At 48.1% G+C, this 24,761-nt stretch overlaps 1 protein-coding gene across 1 annotated transcript in view; it reads right to left on the bottom strand.

The window, feature by feature from the left end:
* Positions 1–24,761, bottom strand: part of KIAA0586 (KIAA0586 ortholog) — a 185,762-nt gene that overhangs the window by 56,087 nt on the left and 104,914 nt on the right. Inside the window, 2 exon segments of the mRNA XM_061559513.1 lie at positions 1,047–1,088; positions 4,724–4,838. Of these exon segments, the coding sequence (XP_061415497.1) occupies positions 1,047–1,088; positions 4,724–4,838 (157 nt within the window).

A 24,761-nucleotide genomic window follows, 5' to 3' on the forward strand; every position in this document is an offset into this window, starting at 1 on the left:
TACGTGCATGGGAAGAACGTGCATGTGAAATTGAAACAAACACAACTGCTAAGAAAACAAACTGAGAAGAAACTAAATTAAGAAACAAAACAATTGATTATCGATTCGAATCTGGGCAACAATCATCGGGACAATTTAATCAAATGACATGCAGAGACTTGCAGTGGCTGCAGGAGTCCCGACTCGGGGCTAGGTGAATTGATTATTTGTATTACACTGCTGGATTGATGAAACCATGAGATCAGCCCATGTGCAGCAGTGGGTAGAGCATAGCGAAAGATTGTTGGTGGGAGGGGGTCCTACAGGTACTCCAGTTTCCCACCAAAAGTAAAAGACACTGCACAATAAAGTATCAATACTCATGTGACACACCATTACCCAATCATTAACGTGTGATTGGAATCACCATGGATAGAATTCAAATACAAATCCAGATGGGTTGAACGGCATTGTGGGTCGGCTCAGATGTCTGGATACGGAGTGATATACGGCATCGAGTCAAAAATCACCCCAACGCGCTGGTGACCTTTTTAGCTTTGAGCGTGCGCTGCGAGTGAGTCCTTATGCTGCCATATGCACTCTGTGCGTTGCAGTATTTCTTTGCATGGCCAACTCCGCTTGGGACGATATTCGTTGGAATGCCCCACAATATAAAACCAAGAGTTTCCTGACATCCTAATTTCTCCGCACGTAAGGTTATGGCCCACGAGTCATCCTCAAACAATGGAGGTGGCTCCCTTAATTAATGTATTTACCAGCTTTTACTTCTTGGCATGAATTATTTTTGGAAATAAAGTTAAAATCATGCATGCATGCATGCATTCAAAACTCTTTGAATCTACCGAAGGAATACTCCTCTCGTGTTCGTATTTTCACGCTGGAGTAAATATCCACGCTGTACCCCTACGCGGTCACGTCAGCCCTCTCTACCCTTTTGAAGGCTCTCAAAAGAGTGTGCACATGCTCTGCCTTCCATGCCTGCCCACCACCACCACCACCAGTGACTCATCGGCGAGGAATGTTTTGTGAAGGAGGCTGCTGCCCACCTTTGCTGCCCTCTCCACGTTGGCCTGCCACCTCTCCGCCTCCTGAAACACAGCGGGGCAGGAGAGTTGAAAAAGAACAAAACAAAAAAATTACCCGGCGCGTCACAGACGGCCGCCAGCGCCAATCGAAAAGCAACACTCGAGGCCCCGCACCCGGTGCAGATTGCGTGCACTCTTCCGCACTCTGGCCGCCTGAAAAACCCAACAACCCTCATGAAGCCACGTAAAATTGCCCTCGCCTTTAATGCGCTTTCTTATTTGCATCAGCATCTGTTACGCGACCGAGTTGACATCCTGCCGTGAGCAAAAACGTGCTCAAGTGACCAATTTGCGATGGCTCTTATGGCCGGGTTCAAAGCACTCTGGGTAAAACACGAAATGACACATGTGGGTGCGCACGCACAAATACCCACAAATATGTAAGGGCCGGACATGGAGGAGGCTGAGGAGGCTCGCTCGAGAGTGGAAGTGGGTGTAAAAAAAACAATCTTGTGCAAAAGCATTATTTTTTATCCGCTAGTGTGAAACTTGAGATAAAGGAGACAAGATTTAAAACACCAGCTGAATTTAATCGTGTCAGCTACCGCACATCCCCCCCCCCCCCCCCGAGGCCTCAAACCTAGGGACGCAACGAGTGGTATCGCTAGCGGAGGAAAGCGGATTCGCTCGGATGGAAGGGACATGACGAGTGAGTGTGTGGGAAATAACAAAACAAAAATCCAACCTCTAAACGCAAAAAAAAACCGCTGTAAGAGACACTATCTACAAATCTATACTTAGACTGCAAGGAACGCATCTGATGTCAAGCGCTGTTATTTTGTCTACCAAACCGCCTTTTATTTTTCTCGCGAAACTATACGTGCGTCAACAGGAATGCGTGAGAACCGTTCGTCGTGTTTCTCTTTGACAATACGGGACCCCCGTTGCCTTTCAAACAAAGTTCAGTATCCCATGACGAAAAAAAAACCCGTAAGATTCCTGGCGAAGGCAACTGAGCATAGACGTGTTCTTGGCCGCCGTGGCCGCAGAGCCCCGCGCAACGGTGTTGTGGATACGAAGGCTTAGCGGAGAATGCGACAGTGGCGAGGGGCCGGCATTTTCAGCGTTTTTTTTCTCGAGCGCGCAGGAAAAGCACCGCATTGCAGAGCCATCTGCGAAGACGTGTTGTGACAGCTTTAAATAAAAAAAACCTCACGAGCATATCGCAGGCGAAAGCGCCTGCGATATGCTCGGACTTAATTACGGTGGTGGGGGGGGGGAGAATCTCGTAGCGGAGGCAACGTGAAACGGCATCACGAACAAGTCAAACGAGCGCCAGTAGGTTTAGCTCACGGAATATTAACGATTTAATTGCAAGGCCGATTTCTTGGAAGTGCAAACAGCTTCTTGGTTTTTTACATCATATAGTTGTTGAATATGGCTGTTACTGATTTGACTTCATTGAAATGTATTAAATAGCACACGTTTATGTATGGGGCCTTGAGGGAGGCAAACACTGTACATCTCTCGGCCTTGCATTACCCACTCATGAGCACCGAGTAAGTGCTCTGCGCAGAATGCGTAACTCTGTTGGTGCAATGCCTTTGACAAGACCTCATCCTTCATTGCTATGCACAGCTGCAACCACCGCTGCACGGTACCGGGGGCGTCTCGGCAGCGGTTGCAGGAACGAGTCGTGAGAGTCGGAGAAGAGACGGGCACAGAGTACATCGAGTGAAAAGCGTTTTCATTTATGCCGATAATATTGCAGTCAAAAATACCAGAAATTAATCACACGCTTCTGTCAAAAGTGGAGGATTTTTATAACAATGCATCTGAAACTATTTTTCACGAGTGTTTCCTACCTATTTCCTCAAATCTGTAATTAATTTTTGTTCAGTATCATATTCCATCATCACCATTGCCCCCCACCCACTCCCCATCCGTACTTTTTTCGCCCCACCGACAGCACATGCTGTTTACAGCGGAGATTTGTTTGTTGCTCCGCACATGAAAACAAAACCGCATCGGAACTGAAGGTCAACACTGGATACCTACAAAACTAAATTAAAAACAACCATTTGGAGTTGTCAAAACTCAAGCAGTAAATGGAAAAAAATTACAATTACACGACCATATTGTATGAGTTAAGGAAGCCCCTTCAACTAGAGCTCCTGGGAGGTTGTACGCTCTGCTCCGCTGTCCCCACCATAATCTGGAACTCCCTCCCTTTAGCCATCCGTGCTCTTGACCCCTGGCCCGATTAGCACGGTTAGCCATCCATTTAGTAGGCACGCAAAAATCTGTCAAAACTTGACCCCTCCTCCCCTTCCGGTATGCACGCGTACTTTATACACCCCCGCCCCCCCCCCCGAATCCTATAGAACGGCCGATATATTTAATCCACGCAGAAACGATCAAAAATGAATAATATTACGTGGTTGAGCAAACAGATAGTCCACCGCCGGACTATCTAACTCATTTGAAGGCCAATGTAAACAAATTATTATCGAGGCTTCACCCCCCCCCCCTCCCCGTTTCCTATGTGTGTGTACATTGTCAGTAGACCCCCTATACGCAAGCGAACGCATTTGGGTTAATCCCCCCTCCCCCCTCCATGCGTACGTACTAAATGGATGGCCCCATACCGTGCAAAAGTTCAACATATATACAACCTGCATACAAGTATTGGCTCAAGCCCTTCTTCCCTTTCTGCTTTACCTATCACTAACTGCCAATTCCTACAAAGTAAATATTCCCTGTGTCTGTACAGCATCTTGAGATGCAGTTGCATTTAGACGACCACATAAATCAACATAGCATTGTGTTAAATGTCCCGTTGTTGTTGTTGTGCATGGGACTTACTACCAATGTGGGGTAGAGTGATTAGTGGCTATAAAGTTGCTCTTTAAAGGGCAGGGACAGGTGTATTGTTTGTATGTCCAAGCTCCGTGTCTTTAACTACATGCCGACATCGTAAATATGTGAATCTGCTGAGGGCACTCACGAATCACCAGGCCAGGGTGCTCACTCCAGGCCAAGTCGGCCTGGCCAGATGCCCTCACTGAGAAGGCAGTGAAACTGGCAGATGAAAGACATTGCAGCGCAGTGGCCTCGAGACTCGAGACTGACTGGTTGTCTCCCGAGCAGAGAGTTTGAGCTCATGACGCAGCGTGGGACTGAAGCGTCCGGAGACGGGTGGGTGGGAGGGAGGGAGAGAGCGGCGAGGCAAAAAGAGACAGCGACTGACAGACGCAGGAAAAGAGCAGCTGACTACAATGGATACGGGTCCCTCTTGTGCAAATCAGGTGGAGCGGTGGTGCAGTGGTTAGCACACTGCGCTCGGTGACCAGAGTTCGATTCCCAGCCACGGACAACATTAATGGCGAGTGATATTTCCCCCCCGCCCCTCACCAATCCCCCCACTGACCAGCGCGGTGAAGTACGGTCAAGAAACCTTCATGACCAAAGCGGCGTGTGGAAGCCTTCGTCCATCGGCGGATCCACGGTTATTTAATTATTTATATTCTGCAAATTGTTCTGATTCTCCCCGCGTTGAGTAATCCCCCTTTCACAGAAACCAACTGGCCAATAAAGCCTTAGTGCACCCAACTACTGTACGTGTTTAGTTTATCTGCTCCTGATCGGCGCGACATCCCGTGGGGTAGCGTGTGCGCGTGTGTGCGTGCCGGGCCCACCTGCAGGATGGCCTGCATGTCGTGTTTGATGCGGCCCAGGTCCTGCAGTAGATCCCCCGCCCTCTTCACCGCTGGGCTGCCCTGCTCGTCGCGCCCTCCGCCTGCTCCCGGAGACCTGGGGGGGATTGACACGGAAAGGAAAACGCGTCGCATTCAAAATCTCGGAGGAGAACACAACCACCGTGGGTCAGTGCGAGCGGCGTCTTCCCGATGGCGCTTAAGGTCCAGCCCAGGAGGCCCCGCGGGGTAATTTCCACACCATTGTTTTTTTTAGATGATGCACGATGGCCTCTAGGTGGGCGAATACGTGGCCACTATCAAAGTGTGTGGGAATAAAACAAAAGACCCTTTCGAACACTCGGGTCAGGATGAGGCCCATCCAAGCCTCATGGGTATATTGTTTTTTATCACATGCACACAACCATCCCACACATTGTAAAAATATACATCGAGGTCAGTAGATAGAGTGACACTATGTGAAGTTTACATAGCCGTGTCCCATGGCAAATATTAAAAGACACTCAAAACAAATCCTTTCAAAACCAGTCACATGGGCCATAAAAGTGTTGCAGCATAATATTTTGAAAACCCTCCCTTCGATTCGCTGTTTGAACCTGTCTTCTGTTCTGGAAGCTTTTCTTGAAGTCTTTTTTAAGCATTAAATATATGTTAAGCTTCTTTAAAAAAAATTACCAATGGGATAAAAGTACTGTACAGAAAGCTCTGCATATTATATTTCAAGTAGCTTGGAACCTGCCAAGTCAGACGGGCATGCTGTTTCATTCTAATTGTAGCCTGTGGGAACGGGCCAGACAGCCAGCGTAGTGGAATTTGCCACACAGCAGTCTCTCTCATTAAAAGCAAGAGGAGAGAGAGTGGGGGGGGGGGGAGAAACTGCATGGATTTGTGGCAGCACTTCAAAAGAGTGCTGCGCGTGGAATGCATGAGCCAGCAAGCCCAGTAAGCATTCCAGCCATAACACGAGTGCCTTGTGCTTGCGTGCACATACGTGTGCACGTGTTCCGCAGAGGGCCCACGTGCGAGCGTCGAACGGTGGGGGGCACGCTTCCCGCCCGGCCGCACCACGCTGCATGCGAGCGCCCGCTCGCCAGGCTCCAAGCGGCGGCGGCGCGCCGCGCATACGCAATCGCGGAGCACGAGATAGCCGAACGATCGTCAGATGTCACTCCCGCACGATTAGAACACGTGCGCTCGCATTGACGTGCGCTCCACGCGCATGCAGCTGCATTCGTTTGCATCCGACTGTAGCTCAAAGACGGAACCTTAATTAGCTCCGCGGTCCAGTGGCCAATTTATCCGCGAAAGGTGTTTTCACGAAAAGGGGCCTCAATTTTTTTTGCGCAAGACCCTTTGTACTTTTTCTCTGCCGAGCAGATGAAAATTCACACTTGTACATAATATGCACGTGCGTATCTTTCATCATGATATTTGTCTTGTGTTTTTTGTGGCCCGGAGCTGTGGAGGCAAACACACTTAAGAGGGGCTCCTCGAGGTGCGTGGCCAGCGCAAGACGCAGCTGGATTTTTAGATGAAACTGCCCTTGCTGTGTCAGCCGCCGCGTTCGTGCAACAACCCAGGGGTTGAGCTAAACCACTCGACAAAGACAATCAGCCATGGCTAATCGTTTCCTATCGAAGCCATATTGTTTGGCAGGAAAAAATGAGATGTTTATAAGGACAATTAACCAACTCCAGAAAAGCGAACAGTTTACAAAATATTGTTTTGTTTCGTCGCTTACGTGCTGCCATGGCGTAACGGTGAGCACACTGACTTGCAATCTAAAAGGTCACCGGTTCGATCTCCCACCGGATGGCAATTTAAAATTCGGGTAAGTTTCTTAAATCCCCCTCACCCTTGTCCACCCAGCAGCATAAATGGGTACACCAGTCAGTCGATTGGCAGGACGTGTGTGTGTGTGGTGGGGTAGAGTGTGGGTATTTCAAATTCTGCTAACATGTCTGTCCAGCATGGAAGAATATGTCAATAAAGGCCCTCTAGAGGAGCTCTCCAGCAATGATCTGAGCTGTAAATTTCGGGGTTCCACTCTTCCCTTTCTTTTAACATGGCTCAAGAAAACACTGTCCAAGCACCCATCTCAATGTTGGCATTCATGGGCACCCACATACAAACCTGTAGACTTTAAACACTTTACTGCACACGTCCGTTACAAATGCATACGTTTTAAATAAATTATTTTAAGTAAACGTTGTTTCAGGCGTTTTAGACGACTGCGCGCATTTTGCTGAGAATGTGGGATGAAGCCCGGCACAATCACAACAGAAATTGTAGCTACTTACAGTCTCAAGTGTAATCGCAAAGATACCCAAGATGGCTGCTGAGCCCAAAGCGAGCAGGCCAAGATTCAAAGTCTGAGTCATTTCGGTTCAAGGCATCACCTGCTGCTTCAAAGCTCCCTTCGTGATCATCGCGATCGGGGTAGAGGTCACTCGGACCCTCACGGTGCAGCGGCCTCCAAGAAAAGGCAAAAGGAAGGAGGATATTTCACTACCCGTCTGGGCACAATAAATCACCAACTCTCACAGACTTCCGCTGAGGATAAAAAAAATAATACAAATCCCCACGGCTACAGCGTGCACAATTCCATTCAATTTCCTTTGTTAGGCTCGACAATTGAAACTGACCGCTCAGCATAACCGATCATAGCGACGGTGGGTGAGCGCATTTTGATGGTCATGGAACAAGAAGAGGTCACCGAATCTTGTGCCATGCATCGGATTGCTGTTCACATCGGTTCGTGAAGAAAATAACGAAAGTGTCTTCACAGTGATCACACGCGCGCGACCAAACGCTATGGTTTTTACAAAAGAGATGTTGTTTTGTTTAATTGCCACTCCCGTTTCATGCCATGTGAGGACAATCGCGTTTTCATAGAAGGGAACTGTAATTGTACATTTTCTAAAATATACTCAACCGTTCTCCCTGGAAAACCACAGCGTCTTGCATAACCACATGCAGCATGTGCCAAACACAACGCTGCATGTGGGAGTGTAACTTCCTTCCGTTGCAACATCATTCTCTCAGATGTCTCCAGGAAATTGCACATACCACTTCTCAGACGGTCACATTTGGGTCCGTGTGAGTGTGTGTGCGGTGCGTCCGTGTTCTTGTGCTTCTTTGAAAAAAAATGTTTCTCCACGAACCCCCATCACCCCACCACCTCAAGCGGCCACGTCACCGATCAATGAAAGAGAGCAGCTGGAATGACTCAAAGCGAGGGAACGGACAATCGACCCCACCGCACACGCTCGCCCGTCACGACTTCCACAGCTCGCCCCCACCGTCCTCCCGCCCCCCATTCCTTTTGTGCCGCTGTGCGCGAGCTCCGTTGCCGCCCTCACAGCGCGCGCTCGCACTTCACATTTCTATGCGTTTGCTTCATTTATTGATCGTGACCACAATCTTTGTGCATTAGCTCATGGGTTCAATAAACCCTGGCAGGGTCACCTGGTTATGAGTCACTCCGGGAGGACCGAGCCACCCCATGGTCCCGACTTCGATTGTTGCCGAGACAGAGGCTTCTTCTGTGTTTCTGTTAATTTTTCCCATCTCGTTACGCAATTATGATATTGGACACAGTCCTTGGATGTAGAAAGAGCCATCTGGGCCGAACAGCTGTTGTCTGAAAGGCTCAAGGAAATAACCGCACATGAGAAAACTTTAAACAGCCATCACAGAAATTGCACAAACGCATTAATAGGGGGGCCTAAGCACACACATGTACAGAATTGCACGACATTCTTTTTGACTCCCACAAATTCACATACGCGCGTCGTGCATAAGCCCACCCACCGACAAGTACACACACCCACACATTTCACACTCACGCACCCACAGGCACACACACACACTCCCACTCACACGAATAGGACAGGCACGTTTGCGCTGGCTCACTCCTGTACGCGCGTGCCGGCACTCGCGGATGCACACTCTGCCACGCACGCAGACACACACACACGGACACACAATCCCTGCAGTGCATGATGGGTTTGTTATCGGCAAGTGGGAATGTAAAGCAAACATATGTGGCACGCCTGGGAGCAAAAAGTAAGACCACTTATTTCTTTTCCTTCCAGAACACACTGCGCTAACCAATTTAACAAAGATGCTTACATAAGGATTTACAAAATGAGTTCCACTGTCGTAAACATAAACACATGCTGCTCTGCCTAAAGGGACTACACAATAGACAAGCGCCATATAACATGCAAACTGGTGACCCATATTATTGTCTAATGAAATAATATACGTTTTAGCCTTCTCCCTCGCTTGTTGTAAAATGTGATTTATTACAAAGAGCGGCATTGTAAAAATCCGGGTACGCCCGCATCCGAGCATCGCTCGTATCGTCGACAAAACCGAGCGACGGCATTTGCACGCAAATCACGTCCGCGCGCAAATGCTAAATGACGAAGGTTTTGCTTTGGGGGTTGCTCCGCGGCAAACGCACGCGAGATCGATCGCGTCGCACCAGGCTGGCTGGCGGGCGGGTGAGCGGGCGGGCAAGCGGGCGAGCGGGCGAGCGGGCGGACGAGCGGCTTCTATTGCAACAGCTGCAACAGGATCCTCTTTTTACACTGCCCGTGCCGGCGCCATGGCCAGCCGACACCCGTTATCTCCCCCCCCCCCCTTCACTCCTCCTGGTGGACAGCGGCCGCGTGGATTTCAAATCAAATGCCCTCCTCCGCGCGTTCGCCGCGGGGGCAGGCCGTCACGGCAGCAGCGGCATGGGCACTCAGTCCAGACGCGCCTCGCACCAGAAGGCACCAGCTGGATGCAGCAGGAGTCCGGCATGCGTGGTGGGGTGACAGAGGCAGCAAAGCGGAGGCTCTGTGTAATGAAATTTCACTCCGTTTCAGAGCGACTGCCAATACTTGGCAGTCGCCCTGTAATCGAGCCATCTAACAAGAACGAAATCTGCATGGGATGGCTTTCTTTTTTGTTTCGCTTCTTTCTCCGTTTCCTCTCAAAATGTTCCCTTAAATGTGCTCGCACTCTTGCCACACTGCAGGAAATCTCTTCTGCGCTCGTAATATCTATCTTCCCAGACAGGAAGCCAACTTGGAAAGCCAAAAGGCATTTTTAGTAATCCCTCCAATAATATGTTCCAGTTATAACTTTTGAATACTTTTTTCGTTTAAACATGTGCGTGTGTCTGCACATCGCCGAGCGTGGCGTTGCGTTGTCTGCACAGTGCACACGCCCATTGATGAGCGCTGGGGAGCATTTTACACAAAACCAGAAATCAACCATAAAAGCTGCTTGAAAAGAGTAGATGAACCTTCTTAAATGTTAACAAGTTATTTAACACAGTTAAATATGGTCAAATAATATAATTAGTTAATCAACTCCACTGCAGCCACGACATATAGGTTACGTATGGACACCGGGAAACAAGGGACAGAGGGGGTAAGTCGCCTTTCATGTCCAGGGCTACAGCCCCTTTATGTTCAACTAAAAATGACCAAAAAACGAGACCAGCTACATTTCTGACATTTCCGTTTTCTTGTTTTCTTTCTGTGCTTTGCCCAAGGAGAAACAAAACCCCACCCCTCCCCTTACAAAGAGAGACAAAAAACAAGACAAAATAAAAACACACTTATTACAAAAACACACAGAAGCGAATCTACATATATTTTTTCCCCCCGATATAATAGGGCACAAAAAGTCACCCAGGCAGGAAGCGTAACACTGTCGTTTTCAGCGCTCAGCTTCAGCGTGGGGAGGAAGGGGGGAGGGGGTGACAGAGCCCTGACGGGGAACCTGCCGGGCCTCCAAAGCCGTCGCTTCACATTAGGCCCTCCGCTCGCAAGCCCTCGTGCGCGCTCCCTTTCAGCGGCGTTTTCTCACCGTCACCTGCTCTAACATTGCACATTCGCCCCAACCAAGCGCGTGCAGACCTTTGTCAATTCACTGCCAGATGAAGGTCTTCCTACGCCGTGTTTGACCGTACTTCACCGCGCCGGGTGGCGGGCGAGTGCGGGTTGGTGAAGGGCTGAGGGAGACCCAGCGCCAAGGAGCGCTTCAGATATCACTTGCAACTGACGTTAACCATGCTCAGGCATTGAACTCAGGATACAGGGGTTAATAGAGCGGTGCGCTAACCAACGCGCCACCGCTTCTCTACCCAAACAAAAGTTGAGTAATTCACAGCCTGCAAATCGCGAGCCGATCTTCTCATCAATGGATTACTTTTCACAAGAATGCTAGTCAAGTGGGCGAGAGCTGCATTTGTCCGATGGCAAGAGGACAGACATTTGGTTCAAATTGCGTGGGACTGTGGAAGGCTGAAAGATCTGCAATCAATTTGCTTCTAAATGATCACACACCTCTCTCCAACGGCACAAGGAGGTCAAGATACCCTGCCGAGTTGCGGCGGCATGGACGGTTGAGCTGCCAGTACGAAAGTAAAGCCTTGCCCTTTTAGAGCCTCACTTGCCCAGTCCAGTACATCACTGTGTAACAAAAATATGTTTTTGTTCCTGGGTATTAAGTGTTATTTTTTAATTGCTTATGCCTCAAAAGTATAGCAAATGGATATTATTTCCCACAAACTTTGCTTTTGTGACCAAGACAGTGATATTTTGAAATTTACCTATTTTCAATGAGAAAACGTGGTGTGCATGTGTGTCATTCCTTCACATAATGTCCTGGTCACAAAAGCAAAGTTTGTGGGGAATAATAGCCATTTTCTATACTTTTGAGGCATACGCAATTAGAAAATAACACTTACTACCCAGGAACAAAAATCGTGTTACATCGTGAATTTATCAATCCAGGAGGGTGCAACTTCTTCCGAGAATGTGATTTATTCTGACAACGCGTTAACCAATCTCACGTGCGAAGGCCACGGTGCCATCCAATACATGCTGCCTTCCAGCGAGCAGGTGCAAGGCCGATGAGTCTGAATAACAATCGCCGGGGCCACGGCGCGCCCACTGGAGAAGTGGACACCTTCAGCGAAGAGCCTCTCGGCAAATGGCCCAGTTAAACTAAAAAAACAATTTACCAGGTAAGGCCCACTGAGCAGACAAAGCTCTTTTTCAGAAGCGACCTAGCCACAAATGACAGCTCAACGAAGTGGCTTGTCACGTGGAAATGTATAGCAGGCGAATGCTCTAAACGCAGTTGGCTTCTAAATGTGGAGAGAAAAAACCGGAGGAACCCGATTCCGAACCCCGCGACCACCTGTATACCAGGCGAGGTAGTTAACATCTCGCCACCGTAGCACTCCAGCTGAGACGACCCTGGCTCCACAGTGCTTTCTGCAGGAGAGCCGACTGAAGGTTCGGGTAAATACCAGCGCTTGTGCCGCATGCGCATGCTCTACAATGCTGCCTTCCGGTGAACTGCGCACGTGTTATTATTATTAACCTGTTTTTATAGAACTGACGGCTGAACAAATACACGCGTAAATAAATAAAAGAATTAATCAAAGATATGCGCTATTAAAACAAATATTAAACGCTTGCAGATTTAATAGGGGCTTGGAATTTCGTGCATTCATTAGAACCCTTTAAATATCCACACACACTTTATCCTTCTCTGAGGGCATTGTTCATGCCTCTGTTTATTTCATGTTTTACTTAGTAAACCCAAGCAGTCTGTTTTCCATCCCGTTTGGATAGCCACCAAACATTTGGTCCATGTATCTCAATAAAAAAAATATATACTTTTGACCCAGTTTTCATTTGGCTCAATTTCACAACTTTTTTGGCCAAGAGCCTCGGAAAACCACATCTTAACATTTTTCCATGGGTTTGAAAACATATTTCCTTAAATATCAAGCCAACTTCACCAGCACTGAAGACAAACAGAAACAGCTGGAGACTCAGAAAGGCTTCTCGTGTGGCACACACACACACACAGCTGAGAACAGGCCCCAGTCAAGAGGCTGTTGCACCGAACACCAGACACCAGACAGGGGTTCCTGGCACAGCTGTAGTGTCAACAGAGTGTCCTCTGTCGTCGCTGAATGAGCCGTGCCAGGTTTCACCCAGTCCTACGTCCTGGCCGACCTAGGCTTGGTCGACCGTGGCTGAAGTAAAATCAATGGAAAACATTCACGAGCCACACAAAAAGGTCACGCCTGCTGGCAATTTCATAGGACATATGCCCTGGGTTAATCGATGTCCTTTATGTACTCACACTTCACAGCAATAAGGACATAGATGGCCCGGTCACACCTCGCCTTTCTGATTGTAGCTAACATTTCAAATTTGGGACTTTGGTTACATGGTAAAAGAATGGCTTACTCTTACACTTGATGATGGTAGATCAATCAACCACATGCATCTGCATGCTGATTACGTCCAGTTCACGAGCGAGCAGAAAATACTTGCTGAATGATGTCTGTTGGAGGGTACCTACAGCGGTCAGCGCGTTTCCCTACGAACCCAGCGACCCAAGTTAGATTCTCCCTATTCTTAGGTTTTTTCGGTAAAGTCACGTAGGTAAAACATTAAAATTAATAAAAATAAAAAATAAAAATCACGACGTTTCGGAGGCAACACAAGCTTCCGTCTTCAGGTGAAACCGTCACAGCAAAATATCTGTACCTTGCAGTCACGAAAGCTTCAAATCTAGAAAAGATTCTCCCTCACGGCCAATACCAGTGACGATCATCTGAGCCGGTTCTGGGCTTCCCCGAGGTCAACTCAGCCTAAAAAAAGTCCCTGGTGGGCTGTGTAAACATCGCCATTGGTGAAACAAAGGTGGTCGGGCGTGATGGTGGCCACTCATCCCTTCGTGTGCCGTGCCAGCCTTTACAGGTGCTCGCTAACAGCCCTTGCCCAAACAGTTTGTTAAAGGCTATACGGGGGATCTTTGGCTTTGTTCGACAGAGCCGGCATTGCGCTCTTTACAACTTCAGCAGGACAAATGAGACCCCCGACTGAAGACAACAGTACACGTTCACCGCTTAAAACATCTTCACGGGCCCTTCTCAGTTGTATATCAACTTTAAAAAACGCACCCCAAATCGGGGTGGGTCCAATCCCCCGGTCCGATCCGCGCATGACTTCACAGCCAATGTTTGATGTCTGCGACACGCCACGATTTGGCTCTTGATGAGATAAGAATGGAGATACCTAACCCTATCGCAGCCCCAAGCTGTGCACAAAGAGACTGTCTTTCCCATTTAATTTCCCTTCTGTTTGAAATGCGAGCGGTGGGGATTTTTGTTTTATTTTAATTAGCAATTTTTTCTTTCTTTTTTATTATTTCAAGACTGACAATGTGAATGTGTTGCTTTTTTTTACCTTACAAAGGGGAAGGGAAAAAAAACATCCCAATTACCGTACCACATGTTAAATAAACAAAACGGGAAAACATCACAAAGTGATCATGAGAAACGGTCGTGACGGTCGTGTCTTCAACGGCACACCGCCGCCGCCGCACCACGCCAGAGACAAGGCACTCGTCACACCCACACGCCCGACGTGCCAGCTCCCTCTCAGAAATCCTCGGTGGAAAAAAAGCGTCGCGTTCTCCCTTTGCGGAGCAAGCCAGCGAAAAATTGGCAAACACCACTCAACGGCTTTCCGCCGCCCGAAATTATTGAGGAGAAACCAGGCCGCCGAGTGAACCGCGATAATTTAAAGTGCCGTTCTTGACACTGCCCTCTTCCCCGACACCACTATTGCTCGCCTCCTCTCCCCGTCGATACCCCCCTCCCCCCCACACGACCCACCCTTTCTTCTCACCGGCGATTACTACACCACATCACCCCCCACACCATCACCGCCCACACACCCTCCCCACCACCTCTTTGGAGCTGCCGCTACCTCCCCCCTCATTCCATCCCTTTCTGCTTTAATCAGCTCGGCTCGAGCTAGGCTGCTGCTCACCAATAAGGAGTGATGGGCTCCAAATGGCACGATCGACTCTGGCGGGCGGGCCTGGCCCCCCACGAAACCCAAGGATGAAACCCAGCAATGGGGAACAGGGGAGGGACCCGCGTATATCCCGCATGTGTCATGCGGCAGCATCGCTTGGGACCGCAGGTGACGTGAGTGCAGCTTGACGAGTCGTGTCTGAGAGTGCCGGACCGCTGCCGGCTTTTTGCGAACAGAAGATGGGGTGCATCTATGTAGCCTTGCGTGTGCCTAGCGTGTGCGTGCATCATCCCATCATTGCGAATGCGTGAGTGCATTTTACCTCGAGTGTCTGATTTTGTGTGGCTGAGATTTTAAGAAAACCCCATTGTTGTTCAGGTGGCTGAACATAATACGTACGAGGCAGACTCCACACCATTTCAACACAATCAGAACGAGCGCTGTCGTCCTTGCAAAAGCTGCACGGTGACTTGACGTACGGTACTGGCAAGTCCCTGGACCGATACGGTCGTGGGGGCATCGTTTCTGAAGCACTAATTGCCATCTTCTTCTTCGTCTGATCCTTAGCAGCCTGGAGAAGCTGCGCATGTGGTTTTACCAGTCCATGTGGAAATGTTTCTGAGCCAGGTTGTGTATGGGAATCCTCTCTTCCTTTTCCCTTGCAATAATGGCGTTTGCTAGGCCTGCTGCTCTGTTCACAGCCAAACCACTCCTGCTTCCATCTACTGCTGCTAAAAGAGGCTCGTGGGATCTAATTATAGGAGCTAACCGTTCTCTAAGAGAGTTGTTAGTCTTACGAGCCGCATACGGTGACTTTACTTGTTATTAACAAATCTACCTTCTCAGCATGAGATCATCAAGCGCTCACGAAGGCAGGCAGGCAGGCACGTGGGGCCTTCTGCCGATGACCTCACCTTTCATTTAAAAAGCACTTTAACGATAGGATCGCGCCGGCCATCAACAAATCACCATTTCCCGGAAAGCGGTATTCCTTCAGCATAGATTTTGAAATGTGCCCTGTGGTTAGTGACCCATTACTACCCATCTTAAATGGACAAAATAAATAAAGGACCTCCATAAAATATGAATCTGAGGAAGACAAACGCGATTCAATCGATATTTCAACCAACGACAAAGCCCTCAACGAAACTCCCGAAAATTCCACCACGGCAACAACGCCTTGGTCGACGCTAGTTCATTATTTATTTATTTTCAACTTAACATCCACGCCTTTCACATTTTTTTTCTGGCAACTATTTTAAAAAAAAGTGCTGACGTGGCAGCCTGGGGGAGGGGATGAGTGGGTGAATGGGGGTGGCGAACACGGCTGGCCAGGTACACGGGACGAGCTGACGGCGGAAGAGCGGAACGTCACAGGCGGTCGGGGACATGTCCGAGACGCAGACCCCAGCGCGCCTGCACGCCCTCCCCCCGGCGTCGACACCAGCAGCCCCGCGGCTGCGCCTACGTCGCTCGACGCCGTTGCGCGCACGACGGCGCAGCTGGGCTCGGTCTCGTCACTCCCCCCCCCCCCACGGCAGCGTACGCGGAGGTCACCACCATCAACAGCTGACAGAGAGGACGGCTATGGCAACTGTCTCGAGGCATAAACACACAAATGGGACTGAAGCCAACCATTTCACGCCGATTACGGAAACAAACACATCAATCCTCGACTGTCATCCTTAACGGAGGATGGAACACAAACACAAATTCCGCGTGTCTTGTCAGCGCAGAGCTAGGCTGCGTGTCCCGAGCTGTCCCGAGTTTTAAGGTGCGTTGATGAGATAAAAACTCGAAAGTTGCGTTGAAGAAGACCGTTTGTGGCACGCCGCTCTTATCATCGTGATGTTACAACGCGTGTTTTTTAGACAGAGTTGACGCTGTGATGTCACTCTAAATGTGTATCCAGTCATTAACCAAACTTCAAACTAATTTTAGGCCCACCAAGGGACACAGCCCTCGTCTGTATAAACCTCATAACAGAATCTGTATTTGTTATTTTTCATATTTCTGGGAAACAATTTAATGAATCTCCGTAAATATTGTGATTGTGAAACAACCAATGACGTCCCAAACATATGGGATGCACGTTGTCCACCTGGACCATAAAACAGGCGCGCACGCGCACACGCGCGCGCACACACACACGCGCTCACACACGGGCACACACACGCACGCACACACACGCACGCACACACAAGCGCACACACACACGCACGCACACACAAGCGCACACACACACACACAAGCGCACACACACGCGCACACACACACACGGACGGCGTTGCTTTCCCGAGAGCTAACGAACACGCGGAATAAATATGGTCGAGACACACGCGCGGTGCAGTGGCATGCCCGATAAACAGCTCAAGGCCGACTGCACGTTGACCTTAACTTGTATATTTCCGCAGGCTAATAACACGCGTGTGTGTACGCGTATCTCTGATGCGGGCCGCTGCAGTTCGCAGCCGACTTGTGCCGGTAATTGCTCCTGGACGTTGATTAATACGAATAGGTCTTTGTTGGCAAGAGCACTCTCTTGATCATTTGAGCCAAGCCACTCATCGAAAGGGTGAATTCGCTGATTTCCTCCCCATCGGCAACGCTTTTACAGGCACCTAAATTGTAAGTTTAAATAGACACCCCCCCCCCCCAGCTCTGTGTTGGTACAGTCACGGCACTAATTCCTCAAGACAAATATCCCATCGTTTCCTTTCCTTTAATTTCCAAGACCCTCCCAGCCAACAAAGCATCGAATTATCTCCATCTCCATCCATCGGTGGCGCATTGACATTCCAGCCGAGACACCAACTCGAAAAAATAATAATAATACAAGTGGGGAGGCATTCCGATGATTACTGCAGTCATTTCCCAACTATAAACAGCTCATTTCAGAGTCGACGGCGAGCTTAGCCAAGAGCGCTCAAGCACATCCACAAGCGGCTGCGTGTTTTCTCAGACGTTTCCTCCTTCCCAGATTGGTTCCCACTTAATAATTAATGCTAACGTCTTCCTCTGGTCATCCCCCCTCCCCCCCGCTCTCCACCCCGACGGCTCCTCGCCAATGATTAATGTCAGTTTCCTAGGGGTTCGCCTGTTTATCCGAGTCACATTCTCTCACGAAGCCATCTAGCCGAAAGGGGGAAAAAAACACCCGGCTCCAACCCCACCGGCCAAAACGTCAACATCCCACACCGCCCACCCACCCACTCCTCGGTGCCCTCCCCGCTCGTCCAAACATCCGCCCCGTCAGGACGGGCTAATGGCGCACATTTTTAAATGCATCATTTACGAGTCTCTCTCTCTCCCCGTCCGTCCGTTTCCCCGCCCCCGCCTGGGCAGATCGGGCTGATGTCACCACTTTCCCCGGGCCCCGTCATCGCCACCGCACGCTCTGAGACAGACAAACAGCGCGAGTCGCACTTTAAACTTTCATTGCCAAGGCGCCGCCACATAAGCGTCCGTGTCGACGAGGGGTTATCAGCGAGCGGAAAGCGTGAACCCGCCCGCTCCACCAGCGTCCGAGTTTATATTTTTTACTTCTCATTTTTCTCCGTCGCTTTTTTTTTTGCTGTTGTGACAGAAATCCCCGTGCTATCGGGTCCACGAAGCCAAAAAAAGGCCACACACGCTGCTCCGCGGGAGAGGTTTAAACGGCAGAACGCGCCGCGACATACTGAGATATCAGCATTTGAACACCATATTTCATTTTCTACACTGCCCATCAATACGTCTAAATGGTGTCCTAATGAGTTTATGTTTCACAATTTAGCGAGAGTTCAGCATTATGTTGTACAGTTTCATTGAACAGTACGGGAAATATGTACAGGTTCGTACTCTTTAATTAAAGCGCCGGAAAACTAAATGTAAAAGGTAAAAAAATGCCGCAAGAAAATGTAACTTTTTTTTCTCAAAAAATAATAACCGAGTACAAGCACGAAAGCAGACGTCGTAATGTCTCCACGGTGGCGAGTGTAAAATATTTACCGTGAACCCCGGCTCGGCACGGTGATAAAAGTGCACAGTTGCGGCAGATGTTTGCGATAATCAGTCTCCAGGTCATAAATGTTCACGACACGAGGCGTTATGAGATCGAGCTGGAAAGCACGAGTTCTATATAATTTGGTGAAAATCAACTCGCAAGATGACACACGTTTGCTGTGTGCCCGTGGGACGTGTACCGATGAACATTCGAGCGAGCCACAGCCCTTGATGTTAAAGTACTGCACGAGTGGACCGCGTACAACGTGGCATCATCAAGCAACTGTGTGTGCAACTGGTTATGTTGATGAGGCCCATTCATTCTTGCCAGTTAGGCAAACATTCATATTTGAATCTCACAGGCAGCCAGCTGTGTTCTGGCACGGAATCTTAGCACACGATGACCTGCTGGTGCAAGGCGAGCGCACGTAACGGGAGACTGAACAATACCTCATGCACCCGGCGCAAATGTGGATATTGCAGCAAAAAAACAACCGTGTGACCTTCGGCCTTCATTCCAGGGCAAACATGAGTACGTCTCTGTACCTTCCATATTGGTTTTAAGACTTCCCACCTATAACTGACCTCATGAATAGGCTTCTAAAATCACCAAAATATCTCCTTAATTGAGAGTCGAAGAATACTCTATCAGAGAAATGAGTAAATACTCTAATGTAACTCTACAAATGGGCATTGTTCCAATAGACTTACTACAGAATTGTACAGCAGGCCCAATTTAACTCTGGCTCGACAGTGCAATGCAAGATAAAACGGCTCATGTTCACAACCACAGTAACCGGCCAGAACGTACGCATTGGCTTTAAAACGTATAAACATCATTCACCGCCGCAGGACCTTCAGTCAGAATGTCCACGTGTGGCTTTTTATTTAATTCACCCATTCTTCGTCCTCGGTGCGTTTTTAAAATGCAATCAATCTACCCATGGAAAAACGTGTCTGCTTGTGACTGTAAGTTCAACGACTCATCATTGATCTGTGGCTGGCGATGGGCTCGGGCGCTGGGACGGGCTGCCCGGGTCTCTCTGGGGTTCGTCAGCTGTGGGAGGTTTTTGCTAAGTGGACAGCCACCATATGCCCCCTCCGTCATTTAGTCCCCAGTGACAAATTGGTTGGAGATTTGAGACCCGGCCCAAACGAGGTGAAGCTGCAATGCACCTCGCTCAGGGATGCGCGACTGTTAGCAAACTAAATGGAAGCTGTAACCTTGCAGGGTTAAATGTCATAAATTGGACCGCTTGCGGTGGCACTGATTTGAAAAGAAGTATGGGCAAGTGAATACATTTTGTCAGCCACAATAAGGGAAAGGTTTTAGGGTTATATTTGTCTACTCAACATCAACTGCATTGTAATATCTAGTTTGTGACAATTTTGTTTTTAATCTTGACTAAATGGGTGTCTTCTGCAAATTACAGATGATCTTAAGTGTTGTCGATAAAGTGTTGACAACCATAATACAGGTAGTTTTTTTTGGGTTAGATCGGGTAAATATAACCTGTATTGTGGATGATATTGGTCGCGAAAGCCGACGTGTTAAACCAACGTGTTGACAAGTTACTGAAGCGAATACAACTCAAAAAGGCGCAGTGGGTTGTGCGAGGGGGAGTAGCAAACTCGTGCTCTGCGCTCGCTCTCTTTGGCTCGCGAGCTCTGCAAGCGGCTCTCTGGTGAAGGTGTGGGTTAGGGTTAGGGTAACATGCCGACGTTTTCTGACAGAAGCTCCCCTGTGGCAGCGAGGCAGGCGCACGCACCGCCAACTGCAAGATGGCCCACAAGGCCACGGTTTCAGCCTATTTTGAGAAAGCCTCTACAGTCACGAGAATAACATTTTATTTGTTGTTCACGCTGCCCGGATTGGTTTTCCCTGCGCACGGCACTGCTGGAAGGTTCTAATTAATGCATGGTCTTACACGTTGATTAAACACGTTCTTCATTAGGCGCAATGGCATGATTCTTTTCATTATTAAGTTTAGTTTTACAAAAGCACTCCAACTTGCTTGCATCTGTCTCTTTCTTTATTTTATTATTTGGATCTTGTCTGCTTAAAATAATTTCCGTAGCCGTACACATTCTGCAGTGATTTCCAGTTGTATCCCTCCAAAAGATATCTCCACTTGTGTAGCCAACTTATTATAAGTGACTTTTGTTTTACTCTGAGTTAACTTGACCTCAACTTTATAGACTTCGCAATTAAAATCGACATTGGCACAGTTTCTTGTAGTCATTTTTCGTTGTGGGTTTTCGTGCAAGTTTTAGAGCGTTAACATTATATCCTTTTATAAAAAGCTAATTTCAGAGTCGATGGAGAACCTTTAGTTGTTAATATTTTTTTAAATCTTCTATGATCGCTGTGAAAATCTTTGGTGAGTGTACTTCTCATTGTCCAACTCCCCTTCGCGTCTTTGTTACTTTCTTCAGCTCATGAAAATGTAGTTCTTGCATGTTTCGTAAATATTGCTACTTCGATTTAAATAAAGTTGAAGTTCATTTAATTTTTTACACAGATTCTCCTGTTTATCCAGTTGCCCGGCTATTTTAAATGAGATATCCGTGTTTCGTGAGCGCAGCAGCAGCAACAACATAAACAAAGGCAACACCATGAATATTGCAGAGAACGAGTACAGGCTCCTGAAGGCATATAGTACTACGAACACACGGGGTATTTGACGTCGGTAAACGAAACACACGTGAAAAAAAAAACAGTGCACATACATTGACAGCAGAAAAACGTTAGGTACACGTGCAAGTGAGCTGTATATATTTTGTAATTTCACAGTGACAATCACACGCTGATCGAAAGAGACGGTGCACACAACGCGGAACCAAGAGGGGCCAGACAAAGATTAGGCCACAAAAACTGTAGTCTGGATATAGGCCCTGGCTTGTGAGAAAATCGGACGACCCCATACGATCACACGAAACCAAATATCACCGATAACAAACGCAAGTGAGAGACATTATATTGTAGTAATAGGTTTTTACCTTTTCAACTGGTACAAAAACTGACACCTTAATACAAGGGATCATGTTTGCAATAACCACAACACAAGCAGTCAAAATGCAAACAGAAAGAAACAACTCTGATGATATGCACCGTCCTTGAAGTTGATTGGTCCACACCCGAGACAGCTTTTCTTAGAGCCTAGTCTCCATTGGTGTTAGACCAGATGACGCCAAAAGACGTACGACTCAAAAACAGTGCACTATCAGAGTATTGAGAGCTCGGGGTAAGCATTTATAGTAGACATATTGACGACGAATAAAAGTAGGTCGGCTTAGTCCACTGCGAGAAGTGGTGACGGTTGGTGGTCAAGACTGACAACAGAGCGGCAGCCAAAGAAGAGAAAATGTACCTCTGCCGCAGAGATGAAGTGACGAGATCGGCTCAGTGTGCAGGAGCTACGTGGACTGTTGCGTCGCGGCACCACGACGGATGGCGACTGCTCGGAGGAAGCCTTCATCCAGCAGTGGATAAATAACTTGATGTTGATCGACAGTTGTCTTCGTGTTCAATGAAAGGCAGCTGTGTTTGCACTTGGTAAATGCGCTATTACATTTACATGTTTGCTGAATAAAATAAAAAATACTTTAAAGAAGCTATTAATTTTATTAGGGTACCTCCAATACTCTCAGTACTTTGCCAACACACACCGCATACCTACAGCTAGCCTGGATGCATTTGTTGAACGAATAATATCAACACAAATCTGATCGCCCAACAAACAGCAGGGCTTTGTCACTCGCAGGATTATTCACATGGGTAGCATGCCTCGATCCTTCCTAGAAACAGCGCGGATGCTATCCAAAACGATCATCGTTTTGCTCCATCACCTTCAACGCGAAGAAAGCTTCTCAATGTGCCTCAATTGCTGGTCACGGAGGTTCTGGTGGACGAACCCACCCACACCTCTCATTGTGAGCGAGACACGTTGTCTCCTGAAGCCGTTATTATTGCCTTCCACTTTGTTGTTGTTGTTGAGTAAGCACGCAGCAAGGGGTTTTCTCCATTTTGTACATTAAGTAAAAGAATAAAAAAAGTATTTTACGCATATGGTCACAATGATGCTTCATTCATTCCTCCATTGAGAAATGGGAGACAAAACTGACTTTGATAAATTGCAAATGAACATAAACAACACACAAATATACCTCGTTCATGGAGACCACTGCCACCAGAATCGTGTAAACTTGAGAGGCCAGCCAGCCGAGCCAACCGGCCGGGTTTATGAAAGCTGTTTCTACCATTCACCACATTCATAATAATAACGCGTGCAATATTTTTCGCAGATGTAAATAACCAAACGGTATGTACTCTAAATCAAATTCCAGTAAAGATGAATGAATGTGCCTCGCCTCCGGAGACAATGAAAAGGCATTTGACTCGGTAGAAATTAATGTGGTCCATTCCAGCGCTCACAAACTACGGCCAAAGTAGCAATGAGTAGCAATGACTTAGCAATGATATCAAACTATTTGCAAGAGTGGAACAGCTACAACGAGGCTGCATAAATCGGTTCAGAGACTACAAATCAGAAGGGGAGACGGGCAAGGAGATTCACTCTCACCAAAGTTATTCACAGCAACATCGTGTGTATGTTGAACTTCTTTCGCACCACCGTACTTAGCCAACCGTCCCAATTGGAGGTGCGGGGGAAGAACAACAAACTAAACTCAAAAAAGCAGTTTGAAAGAAATGCGTTTTCAATTTAATCATTTACCCTTTTGATGATTTTTTTCCCCCAAATGTAATCGCGATTGTGCCATTGGAGTAGTATCATGAGCGGAATGATCCGTTCAGATCTCTCGCTGCTCAGAGCCCATGGCCACGCTTCATCACGCCGGCCGCGGGTCTGTGCGGGCGGGGTGTGGGCGGGCAGCATAGACATTGGGAGCATAGTGCAGTACAACAATCGATTTTGTGGCACTGCCCTCTACTGCCTACAAAGCCCCTACAACAGCCACCCGTTATGCGTAGTGGTCACCCGTGCAAGCACTGACCAGGCTCAACGCTGCTCCAAATATAGACACGTAAAATGCACAACGGCTATTTAAATATCCATGTAATTAACGGTGAGAGAGAGCCCAATGAGGGGGGAGACGAGTCCTCCTACAAGGGTTGACCGAGGTCTCTAGGCAGAGAATAAATGTAAACAAATTAAAAAAACTCGTTAATCAAACCGTGCTGACCTGTGCAGGGGGAGGTCAGAACAATCTTGAGAATGGGAATCGGAGTAATGCTTGAGCTGTGGTCAGGGAGACATATTTTGGGGACTCGGTAACGTTAAGCTGCACTCATTTTGAAACCCCTGACTGTGAGTTTGCCATAAAGTGTCCGAGTGCTCAAAATGAACACTGGGGGGGGGGGGGGGGGGGGGGGGGGGGGGGGGGAGTGGCTCATCTCCGTAGGCGGCCACTGTGGATTTACTCGACTGTGTGCTGTGTATACCCATCAAGCGTTGTGACGATTCGCCACGTCAATTCGACACTGATCCTTAAGATACACGCCGTCGAAGTGTCCAGGCGACAATCGATTATAATTTACAACTTTTGAAAATTGTATAGAAAATTACGTCGTAAAGATACCTTAAGACAAATGGAAAACAAACTAAACTGTACCAACGGGATAGGGAGAAAAAAAGACTAGCGGAGAAAAGAAACGAAACTTTTACTTAATCGCTTCCTCGAATCATGAAATTGTCTAATATCCGGAGGAATTAATGATCAGACACAAGTATGGTGAACGTCCTTCACCACCATGTGTAGCCCACCGTGGTAATCGGAGACGCACACACAAACCAAATTACCGGCGGAGATAAAAATCACATTTATCCGACCTCTCAGGAATGCGTATGACTTAGCTTTACGTTTTCCCGGTTATCGAGTATGACCCAGGCGAGAACGCAAGAGACCAGGATCGTGGCCTAACTTCTGCTTCATCACAAACATGGGACCAGCTCGACACCCGGGTATCCGTATTTGACCGCCACGGCCCAGGTGACAGCGTGTGTGGCGCTCCCCGCGAGTCCGTGTGCGCTGACACGGGCAGTGACCTTCCAACCCTTCCGGCCGCCGCCTAAACAAAGCTAAAACGTTTGTGTTAATGCTTTCACAGATTAATCATTTAGATGGGAAAAGCTTTCTAGCGAATGGGAGGAAACGCA

The sequence above is a fragment of the Lethenteron reissneri genome, chromosome 25, assembly GCF_015708825.2.
Source record: "Lethenteron reissneri isolate LAM-NWPU_2019-01 chromosome 25, ASM1570882v1, whole genome shotgun sequence".
NCBI classification, from domain to species: Eukaryota; Metazoa; Chordata; class Hyperoartia; order Petromyzontiformes; family Petromyzontidae; genus Lethenteron; species Lethenteron reissneri.